The sequence below is a fragment of the Hyla sarda genome, chromosome 2, assembly GCF_029499605.1.
Source record: "Hyla sarda isolate aHylSar1 chromosome 2, aHylSar1.hap1, whole genome shotgun sequence".
Classification (NCBI taxonomy): Eukaryota; Metazoa; Chordata; class Amphibia; order Anura; family Hylidae; genus Hyla; species Hyla sarda.
Genome location: NC_079190.1, coordinates 397794832 through 397813700, shown reverse-complemented (window position 1 = coordinate 397813700; position 18869 = coordinate 397794832). Strand labels below are relative to the sequence as shown.

General features: G+C 42.5%; 1 protein-coding gene across 4 annotated transcripts in view; it reads right to left on the bottom strand.

The window, feature by feature from the left end:
• The window catches only part of SARM1 (sterile alpha and TIR motif containing 1), a 184226-nt gene that overhangs the window by 12810 nt on the left and 152547 nt on the right, over positions 1 to 18869 (bottom strand). For all 4 annotated transcript variants that reach the window (XM_056558731.1, XM_056558733.1, XM_056558732.1 and 1 more), the window contains 3 exons: positions 10145 to 10357; positions 9979 to 10070; positions 5745 to 5980 (listed from right to left, as the gene is read on the bottom strand). In XM_056558731.1, coding sequence (XP_056414706.1) covers positions 5745 to 5980; positions 9979 to 10070; positions 10145 to 10357 — 541 coding nt within the window. The remainder of the gene's footprint in view (positions 1 to 5744; positions 5981 to 9978; positions 10071 to 10144; positions 10358 to 18869) is intronic.

The following is an 18869-nucleotide window of genomic DNA, read 5'->3' as shown; positions in this document are numbered from 1 at the left end:
ACAGCTCAGTGTTCCAAAGGTTTATCAAACACCAGTGGGGTGTAAATGCTCACTGCACCCCTTATAAAATTCTGTGAGGGGTGTAGTTTCCAAAATGGGGTAACATGTGGGGGGGTCCACTGTTCTGGCACCATGGGGGCATTGTAAACGCACATGGCCCCCGACTTCCATTCCAACCAAATTCTCTCTCCAAAAGCTCAATGGCGCTCCTCCTCTTCTGAGCATTGTAGTGCACCAGCAGAGCACTTGACATCCACACATGGGGTATTTCCATACTCAGAAGAAATGGGGTTACAAATTTTGGGGGGAATTTTCTCTTATTATCCCTTGTAAAAATGGTAAATTTGGGGAAAAAATTGAATTTTTGTGAAAAAAAATTTCATTAACAGATCCGATTTTAATGAAAAGTCGTAAAACACCTGTGGGGTGTTAAGGCTCACTGTACCCCTTGTTACTTTCCTTGAGGGGTGTAGCAATTTTTTTTGCTGTTCTGGCACCATAGGGGCTTCCTAAATGTGACATGCCCCCCAAAAAACATTTCAGCAAAATTCACTCTCAAATCCCATTGTCGCTCCTTCCCTTCTGGGCCCTCTAATGCACCCACAGAGCACTTTAGATCCATATATGAGGTATTTCCTTACTCGAGAGTGATGGGGTTACAAATTTGGGGGGGGGGATTTCTCTCCTTTTACCACTTGTAAAAATAAAATAAAAAATGGCTCTACAAGAACAAGCGAGTGTAAAAAATGAAGATTTTGAATTCTCTCATTCACTTTGCTGCTATTTCTGTGAAACACCTAAAGGGTTAACAAACTTTGTGAATGTCATTTTGAATATTTTGAGGGGTGCAGTTTTTATAATGGGGTAATTTATGAGGTATTTCTAACTTGAAAGACCCTTAAATCCACTTCAAACTGAACTGGTCCCTGAAAAATTCTGATTTTGAAATTTTCGTGAAAAATAAAAAAAATGCTGCTGAACTTTGAAGCCCTCTAATGTCTTTAAAGAGTAAAAACATGTCAACTTTACAATGCAAACATAAAGTAGACATATTGTATTTATGAATCAATATATCATTTATTTGGAATATCCATTTTCCTTACAAGCAGGGAGTTTCAAAGTTAGAAAAATGCTAAATTTTAAAAATTTTCATGAAATTTTGAGATTTTTCACCAACAAATGATGCAAGTAACGACGAAAATTTACCACTATATTAAAGTAGAATATGTCAGGAAAAAACAATCTCTGAATCAGAATGAAAGGTAAAAGCATCCCAGAGTTAATATATAAAGTTGCAGTGGTCAGATTTTCTTAAGGTGAAAATGAGCTGTGTCTTTAAGGGGTGAAAAATCTTAATCCTTCCAGTACTTATCAGATGCTGTATACTACAGAGGAAGTTCTTTTCTTTTTTATTTTCTGTCCGACCACAGTGCTCTCTGCTCCATGTCAGGAATTGTCCAGAGTAGAAGCAAATCCCCATAGCAAACCTATCCTGCTCTGGACAGTCCCTGACTTGGACAGAGGTGTCAGCAGAGAGCACTGTGGTCAGGCAGAAAATAAATTCCTCTATAGCATACAGCAGCTGTTAAGTACTGGAAGGGTTAAGATTATTAAATAGAAGTAATTTACAAATCTGTTTAACTTTCTGGCACCAGTTGAAAAAATGGCCAAGTTTATGGCCAAGTGTACAATATTTATAAGGCCAACAGATTTTAAAAGGTGTATGGTCCTTTATGTTAGAATAGTCCTCAAAAATATTCTGATCACAGGGTGTACTGCTGTTGGAATGCCCATCTATCAACTATAGTTTAAAGGGGAACCTGGTAGTAAATGTTTAATTCACTACTACAGGGAAATGTATATGAAATATGGTACCCACTGAAATAAATAGGCTGTCCTTGTAATGCTCAGGGGTGTTGGGTCCTTTAAAAAGAAAGCGAGAGATACCCTTTGTAGTCGCTCTCTGTTCTTGCTAATTATTGAAGGTCTTGCTCTAATTTCTCAGAATGCCCTAATGGAAGAGACAACCTCTTAAACTACAGTATTAATAATGCAACAGATATGTCGTCTATATTCTGGGAGATTGGCTCCGTAGGACCAATCATATAGCAGACAGGGACAAGGACATGGAAGTAACAATGTAATAGGGCTTCTCTTCTTATTTTTCAGTACCAAAACAAATACAGTACAAACAAATACAAAATGAATCTTGATTGTCCAGAGCATACTACACAAAATCTTCCATCTCTGTACGAGTGGCTTACTACCAGTCTCCCCAAAAAATAGTCACCAAAATGTGTTGCTCACACAAGGTAAATGCCCTCTTTTTGTGGCTGCCCACCTCAGGACTACAACTCTCATTAGAGGTTCATCCAGCCCCTTAGAGCAGCCTTGGTTACACCTTTTATAAGCCTGGTATTAATTGGCCTCCTGACTTGGGACCAACCTAAATTTCTGAACTGGCCCAGAAGGGGATAAAAGGACCCATTTCCAAATCTGCCTTTCATTCCATGAAATCCAGGCCCAAAAGCAGGACATACAGAATTTCCCAGCAAGCTAAGTCTCATTAGGGATTTAACTTATTTTTAGGATTCCCCATATCTCACCCAGCTTTCCCTGGATGAAATATGTGCTTCCTAAAACCTGGTGTCCACATACAACAGGTAACTTGGGGAAATATAGATCCCTGACAACCATTCCTGTTGCTGTTTCACAAAATAAATCTATTGTAAATAAATTATGCTACTGGATTAACAATGTTGACTGTGTGTAAAGCGGTGTGAAATAATCAGTGTCTGGATTCAGTTCCAGCACAATGTCATAAATAATTACAAGACGAGCTCCGAGTACGCTGCCTGCATGGAATTCAATGTGATGCTGCCTGGCAGACCAGAAAACTTACATCTTGTACCATAACCAACAAAGCTTGAATGTGTGTGATTCTCTACAGTTTACATGCTGACAAGGCATATTCTTACTACAGTGGTCCCTCAACATACGATGGTAATCCGTTCCAAACGGACCATCGTTTGTTGAAACCATTGCATGTTGAGGGATCCGTGCAATGTAAAGTATAGGCCAGTGGTCTACAATCTTTGGACCTCCAGATGTTGCAAAACTACAACACCCAGCATGCCCGGACAGCCAACGGCTGTCCGGGCATGCTGGGAGTTGTAGTTTTGCTACATCTGGAGGTCCGAAGATTGTAGACCACTGGCCTATACTTTACATTGCACGGATCCCTCAACATGCAATGGTTTCAACAAACATGCTGGGTGTTGTAGTTTTGCAACATCTGGAGGTCCGCCGGTTGAAGACCACTGTTAGAGGAAGTCACTGCCGCTCCGGACCGTCACCGCTCGTCACCGCTGCCGGGATGTTGCCATCCATCGCTGTTGCAGCGTCCCCGACGCTCCCGCAAGGCCTCTGCTTCCCCGACATCCGCGCGCTTCGTCGGCGCCATCACGTTGTTACGCACGCCAATCCTATTGGATGACTGGACGGCGTGCGCAGCGACATGATGACGTAGATGGAGAGCGCCGCCGATTCAGAGGATCCCGAAGAGGGAGCGCCGGAGCCCGAGGATAGGTAAAAGACATCACCAGAGCTCATGGGGCACCGTAAACGGCTTTCTGGTGGCAGCTGAAGCAGTCAGCGCTGCCGGATAGCCGTTTATGCGATGGCCCCGACATACAAAAGCATCGTATGTTGATGCTGCCTCCGCATGTTGAAATTATCGTATGTCGAGGCCATCGTAGGTCGAGGGGGTCACTGCACTTGTCGAACACCTATACATAGACTGAATGTGGATCAAAATGTTCATTTGCGGAAATAAATGTACACTGCTCTAAAAAATAAAGGGAACACTAAGATCACACATCCTAGATCTGAATGAATGGACTAATCGTATGAAATACTTTCGTCTTTACATAGTTGAATGTGCTGACAACAAAATCACACAAAAATTATCAATGGAAATCAAATTTATCAACCCATGGAGGTCTGGATATGGAGTCACACTCAAAATCAGGCTGATCCAACTTTTATGTTTAATGTCCTTAAAACAAGTCAAAATGAGGCTCAGTAGTGTGTGTGGCCTCCACGTGCCCGTATGACCTCTCTGCAGTGCCTGGGCATGATCCTGATGAGGTGGCAGATGGTCTCCTAAGGGATGTCCTCCCAGACCTGGACTAAAGCATCCGTCAACTCCTGGACAGTCTATGGTGCAACGTGGCGTTGGTGGATGGAGCGAGACATGATGTCCCAGATGTGCTCAATCGGATTCAGGTCTGTGGAATGGGCGGGCCAGTCCATAGCATCAATGCCTTCCTCTTGCAGGAACTGCTGACTCCCTCCAGCCACATGAGGTCTAGCATTGTCTTGAACCCAAGGCCAACTGCACCAGCATATGGTCTCACAAGGGGTCTGAGAATCTCATCTTGGTACCTAATGGCAGTCAGGCTACCTCTGGCAAGCACATGGAGGGCTGTCTGGCCCCCCAAAGAAATGCCACCCCACACCATTATTGACCCACCGCCAAACCGGTCATGATGGAGGATGTTGAAGGCAGCAGAACGTTCTCCACGGCGTCTCCAGACTGTCACGTCTGTATAAACCTGCATTCATCTGTGAAGAACACAGGGCGCCAGTGACGAATTTGCCAATCTTGGTGTTCTCTAGCAAATGCCAAACGTCCTGCACAGTGTTGGGCTGTAAGCACAACCCCCACCTGTGGATGTCGGGCCCTCATACCACCCTCATGGAGTCTGTTTCTGATGGTTTGAGTGGACACATGCACATTTTTGGCCTGCTGGAGGTCATTTCGCTGGGCTCTGGCAGTGCTCCTCCTGTCACAAAGGCGGAGGTAGCGGTCCTGCTGCTGGGTTGTTGCTCCTACGGCCTCCTCCACGTCTCCTGGTAGAGCATCCATGCTCTGTACACTACACTGACAGACACAGCAAACCTTCTTGCCACAGCTTGCATTGATGTACCATCTTGGATGAGCTGCACTACCTGTGCCACTTGTGTGGGTTCTAGACTCAGTCACATGCTACCACTAGAGTGAAAGCACCGCCAGCATTCAAAAGTGACCAAAACATCAGCCAGGAAGCATAGGAACTGAGAAGAGGTATGTGGTCACCACCTGCAGAACCACTCCTTTATTGGGGTTGTCTTGCTAATTGCCTATAATTTCCACCTGTCGTCTGTCCCATTTGCACAACAGCATGTGAAGTGATTGTCAATCAGTGTTGCTTCCTGAGTGGACAGTGTGATTTCACAGAAATGACTTGGAGTTACATTGCGTTGTTTAAGTGTTCCCTCTATTTTTTTGAGCAGTGTAGATCTGTGTAAACTACTGATATAAAAACAATGTGTGGGCCAAGTGCAGAACTTCTCCTTGTTATTTAGCGCCATTTCAGAAGCCCCTTTTTCTATCTTTACCAGGTGGTCCTTAAGGTGGTGTAAGACCATTTAGGCTGATCATATAGATAAAATAACAGTTGACTGAAATGGCTGATTTTGGCTACTTCTTCTAGCAACCATTTGTAAATTAGGCACCTTTGCAATGGCCGACAGCAGACTCGTGTCTACCAAAAATGTTATTACTGTACAAATGACTCACCTGATATATTGTGGCACATGTAACCCTCACAGTATGCTTGAAAATGACGGCGCGATTTTTTCCTTGTATATATAAATGTATATATACATATAATATAAATGTAGGCTGGTCACAAACTCACCTCTGGCTGCCGACAGAATACGGACACGATGAAAACCTGTTGTGATGTGGCAATCCTCCTCTAGCTGCTGCTCAGTCACGTGATGCAGGAAATTCCGATCAATGCCACAAATAACCAGATTGTAAGTATATTGCCTTAACCGTGGCTCCACACTGCCAAGCCAGTCAGCCAGATTACTGCGATCACACGTTGAGTAGTTTGCAAAAGTTTTCAACTCAACCAGTTCCCTCAGAAATCTACAGTAAAGGTAAGAAGAACACGCCAGTAGTATTACATAGAAAATGCAAAAGATAAAGAGACAAAGACCGGCACTGACGTATCTGGTATCAAGCAGTCTCTCACAGGCTCTGGCTAGCAGCCATATAACCTTTATATTACATATAAGTTTTCAGACCCTTTTGTTTTTTTACATTTTGTTATGTTGCAGCCTTGTGTTAATATAGTAAAGAAAATCAACTTGTCCCCACCATTCTGCTCTGAATACCAAATAATGACAAAGTGAAAACAGAATGTTAGAAATCTTTGCGAATTTGTTGAGAAAGGAAAACTAAAATCTTGCGGTGACATAAGTATTCAGACCCTTTACTCAGGACTTAGTTGAAGCCCCTTTGGCAATGATTATATCTATCCTCCAGTCTTATTGGATGTGATGCCACAAGGTTTGCACTCCTGGATTTTCTGTCATTCTCTGCAGATCCTCATAAGCTTTGTTCGGGTCTCTCCAGCGATCTTCAATTGAGTTTGTCAGGGCTCTCGCAGGATCACTCGAGGACATTCACAGAGTTGTCCCAAAGTCACTCCTGTAGTGTCTAAGCTGTGTGCTTAGGGCCATTGTTTTGCTGGAAGACGAACTTTCAGCCAAGTCTGAGGTCCAGAGCACTGTGGATCAGGTTTTCATTAACAATGGACTTTGCGCCATTTAGCTTTCTTTTATTCCCGACTAGTCTCCTTGTCCGGCCACTAAAAAACACCCCCACAGTATGATGCTGCCAATGCTACACTGTAGGGATGGTATTGGGCAGGTGAGGAGCAGTGCCTGGTTACCTCGTGTCTAGTCTAATGATGCTTTGAATTGAGGCTAAAAAAAAATGTTTAATTTTGGTTTTATCAGACCAGAGCATCTTTTTCTTACAATCTGAAAGTCCTTTAGGTGCTTGTTTGCAAACTCCAGTCTTTTGTGTGTCTTTTACTATGAAGAGGCTACTTTCTGGTCACTGTAGCCATAAAGCTCAGGTTGGTGAAGTGCGGCAGTAATGGAAGATCTTCTAGACCGTAATATTAAACAACAACAAAGAACATGGTCTCAAATGGCTGGAGGTGCTCAACCCCAAATGCGGTTGTGCATTTATACTGGGGGAGCAGATCCTGCCCTTGTAGTCCGTTGCTAGGGGCGATCCCCAGCATAAAAATGCATACAATGGAGGATGCCTGCAGCGGACTACAAGTGCCACAATAGAATCCTACACCAGATAAATGGTGTGGATGTGTAACAATTAGAATAATACAGGAATTTAGGTGCACTACTGTGGTAGATGTATACAATGACATTGGCTAATCCCTCAACACTGATGTTAAAATTGAGACATTCGCCAGTGTATCCTTATATGAAGGACACACCAGAGCCCGCACACCAACGCCAAGGTTTCTCAAATGGCACGGGACCTAGCGCTAAACCTACCTGTGCGTGATAAGCAAAACAGGGGCCAGTGGGCAATTACGGCAGCATTAAGTCGACTCACAGTGTGGCTAAACACACATACAATGGGAGGAGGGAGGCAAACTGCAAGCCCCACTTGAGTTGGCTAATATAGGTGCATGCCCCTTGAACATTTTTCCAGGCAGCATTGAGGTAGCACCTGTGAGGCCATGCACCTACATTAGCCAACTCAGGTGGGGCTTGCAGTTTGCCTCCCTCCTCCCATTGTGTGTGTGCTTGGCCACGCTGGAGGGTACCTGGGAGGACTCTGTGAGTCGACTTAATGCTGCCGTAATTGCCCACTGGCCCCTGTTTTGCTTATCACGCACAGGTAGGTTTAGCACTAGGTCCCGTGCCATCTGAGAAACCTTGGCGTTGGTGTGCGGGCTCTGGTATGTCCTTCATATAAGGATACACTGGCGAATGTCTCAATTTTAACATCAGTGTTGAGGGATAGCCAATGTCATTGTATACATCTACCACAGTAGTGCACCTAAATTCCTGTATTAGACCGTAATATTAGAAAGACAGAACATGGCTGATTTTTGGAAGTTTCTCCCATCTGCACACATGATCTTTGGAGCACAGCTAGACTGATTATTGGGTCACCTCTCTTACCATGGCCCTTTCCTTCCCGGTAACTTAATTTGGTGTGGCAGTCTGAAAAAGTCCAGGTTGTTCCAAATATCTACAGTTTAAGAATTGTGGAGGCCACTGTGCTCTTGGGAATTTTCAGTGCAGCAGATTTTTTTTGCACCCTTCTCCAGATCTGTGCCTTCTTCCCAATCCTGTCTCTGTGCTTTACAGACAGTTTTTGTTCTCTGATATACATTATATAGAAACATCTCCAGCATGATCAATAGAAATAGGACAAGCCAGAGTGACATTTTTAAATGTAAAATGTCTGGATAATTTTTTTTCTTTATTAAAACATTAGCAAAAAAATATATAAAATTCAGTTTTTACATTCTCATAATAGGGTATTGAGTGCTGAATAATGAATAACAGCATGATTGTTTTTTTTTTTCTATTTTAGCACAAGGCCGTAACAAAACGAAATGTGAAAAAAGTTAAAAGGTCTGAAAACTTTCCAAATGTATTGTATAAAAAGTGGTCTCAAAGTGCAAGCCTCATATTACAAAACATTTCGGTACATTCCTTTTTTAGGCTTCATCTAACGGAATGTATCTGTGATAGCAGTTAAAGGGGTAGTCCACCTTGGACAACCCATACTATTCAGATGGGTCTCTTGACGAGAAATGCCCTTCTGCTGAGATCCCTGGTGATCTGTTCTAATCTGTGAGTATGTGTTGCAGTAAGTGTTCTGTTCCTGGGCAGGGCCACAACAAGGAAAACTAAATATTGAACAGTGACCAATGTAAACCAATGGGTTGTCTGTGTAATACATAGCAGGGCGGGTCCTCCAGAGCTACAGAATCTGGCCAAGAAATGAAGGGGCTGAACAAGAGACTGGTAGTAGATAGTGTTGCTCACAAATATTCGTAATGCGAATATCGCATATTCGCGAATATAACACTATATATTCGTAATTACGAATATTTGTTTTATTTTTTATTTTTATTTTTTCCACAGTACACATCACAGTGATCACCCCTCTCTGCTTCCAGCTTGTGTGGTGTAAGAAGGCTCTAATACTACTGTGTGAGACTGGCGTTTCGAATTTTCGCATATGCGAAAATTGGCATAGGTGGAAAAAAATGTTATGATAATTTTTGCATATGCTAATTTTCGCATACGCGAATTTTCACATATGCGAAAATAAAACGTGAATATTACGAATATGCGAATTTAGTGAATATATGACGAATATTCGTCCATATATTCGCGAAATATCGCGAATTCGAATATGGCCTATGCCGCTCAACACTAGTAGTACACTACACTTTAATATGAGTGCATGCACACCACGTTTTTGCAATACAGTTCCTGTATCAGGTTTTTGGTGAAAAACGGATTCCTCAAAACCTGACTAAACTGTATCAAAACGTGTGTACAAATTTTAACCCATATACGGTTGAAAACCGTATACGGTTTGAAAAATGATCTCCAGTTGCATCCGTTTTTTAAGAAAAAAACGTATACGTTTTTAACTTTACACTGCATTTTGAATAAAGTTTCACTTGTTTGATTGAAATTCCAAGAAAAAAAACTGTGCAAAGTCAAAAACCGTATGGTGCAAACCTGATGGAACCAGACGCACATACAGGTCTGTACGGTTCCCATTGACTCCCAAAAAACGTATACGGTTTAATACAGTTTTTCACCCGGACCAAGAAACGTGATAGACTACAGTTTTGGGTACGGGTAAAAAAAACTGGACAAAACAATATGAGATGCAAAACGGACTAAACCGGATGATGCGTCTGACATACAGTTTACAATGTTAAGTCAATGCATACGGTTTTCTATACAGTTCCATACGGTTTTTAACTTGAAACCGTATACGGGAACTGTATAATAAAAACGTGGTGTACATGCACCCTATGACAGAAGTGATACAGCAGGTTGGACACTCACCTCTTCCGAGTGATACTGGAGGTCATACCCAAGTCTTCTCTGAGATCTGTCTCATTCAGCCTCAGCAGTAGATCGCCATCCATCTGGTGGTCCTGTTATGACCAAGTGAAATGTTAGTTGAAAACACTGTGGCAAATAGTATATGTGTTCTGGTCTTACAACTTACTATAAATGTCTGTGAATATTTGTTAAAGCCAATCTGCTGCAGCCAGTGTTGCACCTCCAGAGGTTTCCAGTTAGGTACAGAGCGTGCAATGCGTGACGGGACCTCTTCACCAATCATCCGGAGAGCTTTTTTTGCCAGGGAGGAGACGGTACAGTCAGCTGAGTAGCATACGATTCGCTTTAGGCTTTGTGTGGCGCCAATTTCATTGAAAACCTAGAAAGTAAGATGAAGTGATATATACTGTATGGACCCCAACTGATGGACAATGCATTCATTCATTGCTAAAACGCCAACACAGTGGTCCCTCAACATACGATGGTAATCCGCTCCAAATGGACCATCGTTTGTTGAAACCATCGTATGTTGAGGGATCCGTGCAATGTAAAGTATAGGACAGTGGTCTTCAACCTGCGGACCTCCAGATGTTGCAAAACTACAACACCCAGCATGCCCGGACAGCCAACGGCTGTCCGGGCATGCTGGGAGTTGTAGTTTTGCTACATCTGGAGGTCCGCAGGTTGAAGACCACTGGTATTGGAGGTTATACTCACGTGTCCCCGCCGTTCCGGACCGTCACCGCTCGTCACCGCTGCCCTGGATGTCGCCTTCCATCGCTGTCGCCGCGTCCCCGGGGTGTCCCCGACGCTCCGGCAAGGCCTCTGCTTCCCCGGCATCCTCGCTCTCCGTCGCCGCCATCACGTCGCTATGCACGCCGCTCCTATTGGATGACGTGATGATGACGATGGAGAGCGCCGGCGATGCAGGGGATCCCAAAGAGAGTGCGCCGGAGCCCCGAGGACAGGTAAGTGATCGTCAGTGGACCACACGGGGCACCGTAAACGGCTATCCGGTGGAAGCTGAAGCAGTCTGCGCTGCCGGATAGCCGTTTATGCGATGGCCCCGACATACAAAAGCATCGTATGTTGATGCTGCCTTCAACATGCGATGACCTCTGAGAGGCCATCGTATCTTGAAATGATCGTATGTCGGGCCCATCGTAGGTCGGGGGGGTCACTGTACTTATATGAACATGATTATTCTGTATCTTCTCCTATCCTAAGTCTTTCCAAATCACACGGACAGGAAGCTGAATTATGTCATATATAATTGTGATTTACTTCATGAACAGCATTGTTTAGGTTCAAAACAATACAGAAATATACACTGCAACTCTTTTCATATAGTAAATTGTACTGTATGACAAATTGGTACAATACAGTCGATACAGTGGAAAAACTTGAGGTGCCTGTATACATCACACGAATTGTCAACCCTCCTCTTTGATCACTGATCAATAGCAGATGTTGAGGGAACAAAGGCTAATGCATGTTTGACTTTAAAGGGGTGCTCCGCTGCTCAGCCTTTGGAACAAACGGTTCCGAACGCTGGAGCGGGCGCCGGGAGCTCGGCGCCTCCCATAGACTTGCATTGAGGGGGTGGGGCGTGATGTCATGAGGGGGCGGGACTATGACATCACGAGCTCCCGGCGCCGGCTCCAGCGTTCGGAACAGTTTGTTCCAAACGCTGAGCAGCGGAGTACCCCTTAAACAAGTGTCTGACTGCAGTTTATTCCCTTCTCACAACTGAGAACACATGATTGGTCAAGCCATATGGTGGCATTGGAGGTAGGATTGGAATAATGGGTGGGCAAAGTAGGCAAGTGTCCAGGGTGCCATTAAAGTTCAGACATGGGGATTTACCAGTTAAAGGGGTACTCCGGTGGAAAACAACTGGTGCCAGAAAGTTAAACAGATTTGTAAATTGCTTCTATTTAAAAATCTTAAAGGGGTTATCCAGGAAAAAACTTTTATATATATATATATATATATATATATATATATATATATATATATATATATATATATATATATATACTGGCTCCAGAAAGTTAAACAGATTTGTAAATTACTTCTATTAAAAAATCTTAATCCTTTCAGTACTGATGAGCTGCTGAAGTTGAGTTGTTCTTTTCTGTCTAAGTGCTGTCTGATGACACCTGTCTCAGGAACTGTCCAGTGTAGAAGCAAATCCTCATAGCAAACCTCTTCTACTCTGTGCAGTTCCCGAGACAAGCAGAGATGTCAGCAGAGAGCACTGTTGCCAGACAGAAAAGAACAACTCAACTTCAGCAGCTGATAATTATTGGAAGGATTAAGATTTTTTTTAATAGAAGTAATTGACAAATCTGTTTAACTTTCTGGAGCCAGTTGATATAAAAAAAAAAAAAAAAAAAAAAAAAGTTTTTTCCTGGAATACCCCTTTAATCCTTCCAGTCCTTATCAGCTGCTATATACTGCAGAGGAAGTTGTATTTCTTTCTGTTGTTCTTTTCTGTCTGACCACAGTGCTCTCTGCTGACACCTCAGTCCATATCAGGAAACGTCCAGAGCAGGATAGGTTTGCTATGGGGATTTGCTTGAACTCCAGACAGTTCCTGACATGGACAGAGGTGTCAGCAGGGAGCACTGTTGTCAGACTGAAAAAAAACTCCAGAAAAAAATATACAGCAGCTGATAAGTACTGGAAGGATTAAGATTTTTAAATAGAAGTAATTTAATAATCTGTTTAACTTTCTGGCACCAGTTGATTTGAAAAAATGTGTTTTCCACCGGAGTACCCCTCCAACAAAAACTGCCCACTATGGGTTGGGTCACCGCTGCGGATCGATTATGTGTGACCCTACCCTTAAAATTGTGTCTGCCTCCAGCACCTGCTTTACCCAGTTTGCAGCCAGCATGGAGAGAATGCATACAGAGGAAGGCCCACAGACCTGACTGTTAACTGTGTTGTGGTTTTACCATGTTTTTGAAAAATTGTTGCAAAATTGTCAATATATTACTGTGATTAGGCAAATCACCATCGGGGGCGTTGCTAGGAACCTCAAACATCCGGGGCACAGGCCCTCTGGGTTACATTTTGCATTGCAAAGGGGGAAATATACAGCAAGTTCACAGTTAATACACATCCAGTACAAGCTGCATATTTTGTGTGGATTTACCGGTGCCATAATATGACAGCACATGTGAATCTACCGTAAGTCGTCCTTCACATGATATCTTTTTGGCATCTTTTTGGCTTAAAACAAGGGGGCGGTTATTTTGTACTTTTTCCTTTGGCCCAATTCACATGATGTTTTGGGCTCCATCACCAATATATATTTGAAAACCATTTAAAAAAACTGATTACCACACTTGGTCTCTTTTATGCCAGTGTATTTATTACTGTATATACTGTATCTCGACACACACACTGGGGGAGATTCTAAAAGAATTTTGCGCCAAATATTTGTAATTTTCGCACCAAAATTTTGGCGCAAAAAGTATTGACCACATTTTCAAAGAGCTTAGTGCCGCGGTTTACAATGTTCACATTAGTTTTGTAAAAGTGGGCGTGTCCACGTATATTGTTTGCTTTACACGAAATTTCAAAGGAAATAGTTGTAGTTTTATTGTCTTTTTTTTTCTTAGTTTTTGGGAAAAGGTGTTATTTAAGTAATTATTAAAAAATAAATTATTATTGAAAAATTGTATTTTTCTTGGTCACTGCACGTGAACTCACATTTAAAGGGGTATTCCAGGCAAAAACGTTTTTTTTATATATCAACTGGCTCCGGAAAGTTAAACAGATTTGTAAATTACTTCTATTAAAAAATCTTAATCCTTCCAATAGTTATTAGCTTCTGAAGTTGAATTGTTGTTTTCTGTCTAACTGCTCTCTGATGACTCACGTCCCGGGAGCTGTGCAGTTCCTATGGGGATATTTTCCCATCATGCACAGCTCCCGGGACGTGACATCATCATTGAGCAGTTAGATAGAAAACTTCAGAAGCTAATAACTATTGGAAGGATTAAGATTTTTTAATAGAAGAAATTTACAAATCTGTTTAACTTTCCAGAGTCAGTTGATATATAAAAAAAAGTTTTTGCCTGGAATACCCCTTTAAGCTCAGAAATGTTTTATTTATACAGTTATCGCTTGTCTGGGCACTAGTAATGATGGAATATTTTGTGAGATGTTTCCACCAGAATTTTCCAGGATGTAAAATGTGGGGCCAAAATCGGTAATTTTGGTGAGAAAAAAAACAAAATGGCGGCAACCCCCCAAAAAATTTTGCCGTGAAAAAAACAAAAGTGTCACAAAAATGAACTCTCACATATTTTAATATTTTCAAAGCAGCACAAGAGACCTTTGAAAATGTGAGGAGAAAAAAAAAGATATAATTAATATCGCTGTAACAGAAATTAAGTCGTTTTTGAGAATCTCAAATGTAATTTCTCTTCCAGCGATATTATTCACACCTTTTTTTTTCTCCTCACATTTTCAAAGGTCTTTTGTGCTGCTTTGAAAATATGAAAATATGTGAAAATTCATTTTTGCGCCACTTTTGTTTTTATTGTGGCCCAAATTTTTTTTCTGCTGCAGCCATATTGGATTTTTTTTGCTCCAAAATTGCATTTGGTACCAAAACCGACATTCTGGGAGAAACGTCTCACTAAATATTCCATGGTTACAATTTTTTTAATAACATATTTCAATAATAATAATTTTTTTTTTTTTAACCTCTTAAGGACCCAGGACGTATGGGTACGTCCTGGGTCCCTGTCCTGTGATATAACGCGGGGTCACATGGTGACCCCGCATCATGTCGCGGCAGGCCGGCGTCATAGTGAAGCCGGGACCCGCCTCTAATAGCGCACGGCACTGATCGCAGTGCCGCGCGCTATTAACCCTTTAGCCGTGCGTTCAAAGCTGAGCCGTGCAGCTAAAAACGAAAGTGAAAGTTGCCGGTTAGCTCAGGGAGCTGTTCGAGATCGCCGCGGCATCCCGAACAGCTGTAGCACAGGAGGAGGTCTCTTACCTTCCTTCCTGCTGTCCGATCGCGAATGAATGCTTCAAGCCTGAGATCCAGGCTTGAGCATTCAATCGCCGAAAACACTGATTGATCCATTCCTATGGAGATGGATCAATCAGTGTAAAAGATCAGTTAATGCAATGTTATAGCCCCTTATGGGAGCTATAATATTGCATAAGAAATGTGTAAAAAAATCATTAACCCTTTCAATTATCCCTTCCCCTAGTAAAAGTTTGAATCACCCGGCATTTCCAAGAATAAAAAAAACAGTGTAAATAAAAATAAACATATGTGGTATCGCCGCGTGCGGAAATGTCTGAATTATAAAAATATACCGCTTTTTAAACCGCACGTTCAATGGTGTACGCACAAAAAAATTCCAAATTCCAAAATAGCGCATTTTTGATCACTTTTTATACCACAAAAAAAGTGAATAAAAAGTGATCAAAAAGTCTGATCAGAACAAAAATGATACCGTAAAAACTTCAGATCACAGCGGAAAAATTGAGCCCTCATAGCGCCCTGAACACAGAAAAATAAAAAAGTTATAGGGCTCAGAAAATGACAATTTTAAACGTATAAATTTTCCTGCATGTAGTCATGATTTTTTTCTGAAGTGATACAAAATCAAACCTATATAAGTAGGGTATCATTTTAACTGTATGGACCTACAGAATAATGATAAGGTGTAATTTTTGCCGAAAAATGTACTGCGTAAAAACGGAAGCCCCCAAAACTTACAAAATAGTGTTTTTTCATCAATTTTGTCGCATATGGATTTTTTTTCCTGTTTCACCATAGATTTTTGGGTAAAATGACTAATGTCATTACAAACTAGAATTAGTGACGCAAAAAATAAGCCATCATATAGAATTTTAGATGAAAATTTTTAAGAATTATGATTTTTTAAAGTTAAGGAGGAAAAATTGAAAATGAAAAAGCGAAAAAAGCCTGGGTCCTTAACCCCTTAAGGACCAAGGACGTACCGGTACGTCCTTGGTCCTGCTCACTTGATATAACGCGGGGTTACACAGTAACCCCGCGTCATATCACGGCGGACCCGGCGTCATAGTGAAGCCGGGACCCGCCTCTAATAGCGTGCAGCGCCGATCGTGGCGCCGCGCGCTATTAACCCTTTAGCCGCGCGCTCAGAGCTGAGCCGCGCGGCTAAAAGTGAAAGTGAAAGTTCCCGGCTAGCTCAGTCGGGCTGTTCGGGATAGCTGCGGCTAATCGCGGCATCCCGAACAGCTGACAGGACAGCGGGAGGGCCCCTTCCTGCCTCCTCGCTGTCTGATCGCCGAATGACTGCTCAGTGCCTGAGATCCAGGCATGAGCAGTCATCCGGCAGAATCGTTGATCACTGGTTTCTTATGAGAAACCAGTGATCAACATAGAAGATCAGTGTGTGCAGTGTTATAGGTCCCTATGGGACCTATAACACTGCAAAAAAAAAAGTGAAAAAAAAAAGTGAATAAATATCATTTAACTCCTCCCCTATTAAAAGTTTGAATCACCCCCCTTTTCCAAAAAAAAAAAAAAAAAACAGTGTAAATAAAAATAAAAATAAACATATGTGGTATCACCGCGTGCGGAAATGTCCGAATTATAAAAATATATCATTAATTAAACCGCTCGGTCAATGGCGTGCGCGCAAAAAAATTCCAAAGTCCAAAATAGTGCATTTTTGGTCACTTTTTATATCATTTAAAAATGAATAAAAAGTGATCAATAAGTCCTATCAATGCAAAAATGGTACCGTTAAAAACTTCAGATCACGGCGCAAAAAATGAGCCCTCATACCGCCCCATACACAGAAAAATAAAAAAGTTATAGGGGTCAGAAGATGACAATTTTAAACGTATTAATTTTCCTGCATGTAGTTATGATTTTTTCCAGAAGTCCGACAAAATCAAACCTATATAAGTAGGGTATCATTTTAATCGTATGGACCTACAGAATACATATCAGGTGTCATTTTTACCGAAAAATGTACTACGTAGAAACGGAAGCCCCCAAAAGTTACAAAACAGCGTTTTTTTTTCAATTTTGTCGCACAATGATTTTTTTTCCCGCTTCACCATAGATTTTTGGGCAAAATGACTGATGTCATTACAAAGTAGAATTGGTGGCGCAAAAAATAAGCCATCATATGGATTTTTAGGTGTAAATTTGAAAGAGTTATGATTTTTTAAAGGCAAGGAGCAAAAAACGAAAATGCAAAAACGGAAAAACCTCCGGTCCTTAAGGGGTTAAGGGGTTAATAATTACTTAAATAAAACACCCCCCCCCGCCTCCCCCACCCCCCCCCCCCACAAAAAAAAATAAATAAATAAAAAAAGGAAAAAATAAATAAAACAATAAAACTACAACCATTTTGGTGATTTCTACACTCACTCACATCAAAAAGCTGGTGTGAATTTTTTTTTATGTAAACTGGACTCTCACCCCTTGAGGTGAACAGTGTAAACCGTGACAAAAAGCTCTTTGAAAATATGGTCGATACTTTTTGCAAAATTCTTTGAGAATCTCTCTCAATGTATATACAAATAGTAACACACACTCACAGTATATACACACACTCTATGGGGGAGATTTATCAAGGGATTTAGAGCTCTTTTTTTTTTTTTGCTTACAAAGTCGCACAAAAACTTTCATGTGCGCCTAAGCACATTCCCCCCCCCCCCCCCCCCCCCGCGGCTCATCTCCCCCCATACCCCCCCCCACCGCCCCCCGGCTCATCTTCCCCCCCCACCGCCGCTCATCTCCCCACCGCCGACGTCGCTCATTTCACCTTGCCACCGCTCATCTCCAACCCCCCCCCCCCCCTGCCGTGCTCATCTAAACCCCCCCCCCCCCCCCCCCGGATGTGCGGGAGATGTGCGGCGGTAGCAGCAGTGGGTTAAGATTACGGGGGAGGAGGAGATTAAATTAAGGGCTGGGGCAGGAGAGGGCTACACTGTAGTTTCATATTTCCCGGGCAGTGCCGTGATTGCCCGAGACCAACCGGTCAATCACAGCACCACCCGGGAAATATGAAATTACAGTGTAGCTTCATATTTCTGGGAGTCGGCCGTCTCTGCTGCCCCGGCCACCGGCCTGTATCAACCACCCGCCCAAGAGTTGCAACTACAACTCCCAGCATGTCCTCACTATAAGGGCATGCTGGGAGATGTAGTCTTGCGACAGCTAGCGGGTTGGTGGTAGATGCGGCTGGCAATTTAACACCAGGGTGCCTCCAGCTTTTTCTAAACTACGACTCCCATCATGAACGTTGTAGTTTTGAAACAGGGTGCCTCCAGCTGATTCTAAACTACAACTCCCGTCATGGAAGTTGTAGTTTAGAAACGGGGAGTCTCCAGCTGTTGCTAAACTACAACTCTCATCAAGGTAGTAGTAGTTTAGCAACAGCTGGAGTCTCACTGTTCCTAAATAAAGTGCCTCCAGCTGTTGCTAAACTACAACTCCCATCATGGGAGTTGCAGTTCAGAAACAATCTGATTGGTTGCTATGGGCAACTCAGCAACTTTTCCTCTGGACAGGTTTTGATAAGTCTACACCTAGTAACATACACACACTTTATATTGGGCACAGCTATATGTACCTGACAAGTTACTCAGGTCCCCCCTATAACTACCTCCTCACAGCTCCTCTGTGGTGTTCTCTCTCAGTGGGGGGAGGGGCAGGGCACAGAGATCGTGCAGGATATGGGGATCTCACTGATGCCTCCTAAGACCCCTGTACAGGGGTCCCTCAAGTTACAATATTAATTGGTTCTGGGATAACCATTGTATGTTGAAACCATTGTATGTTGAGACCAGAACTCTATGGAAACCTGATAATTGGTTCTAAAGCCCCAAAATGTCATCCAAAAATA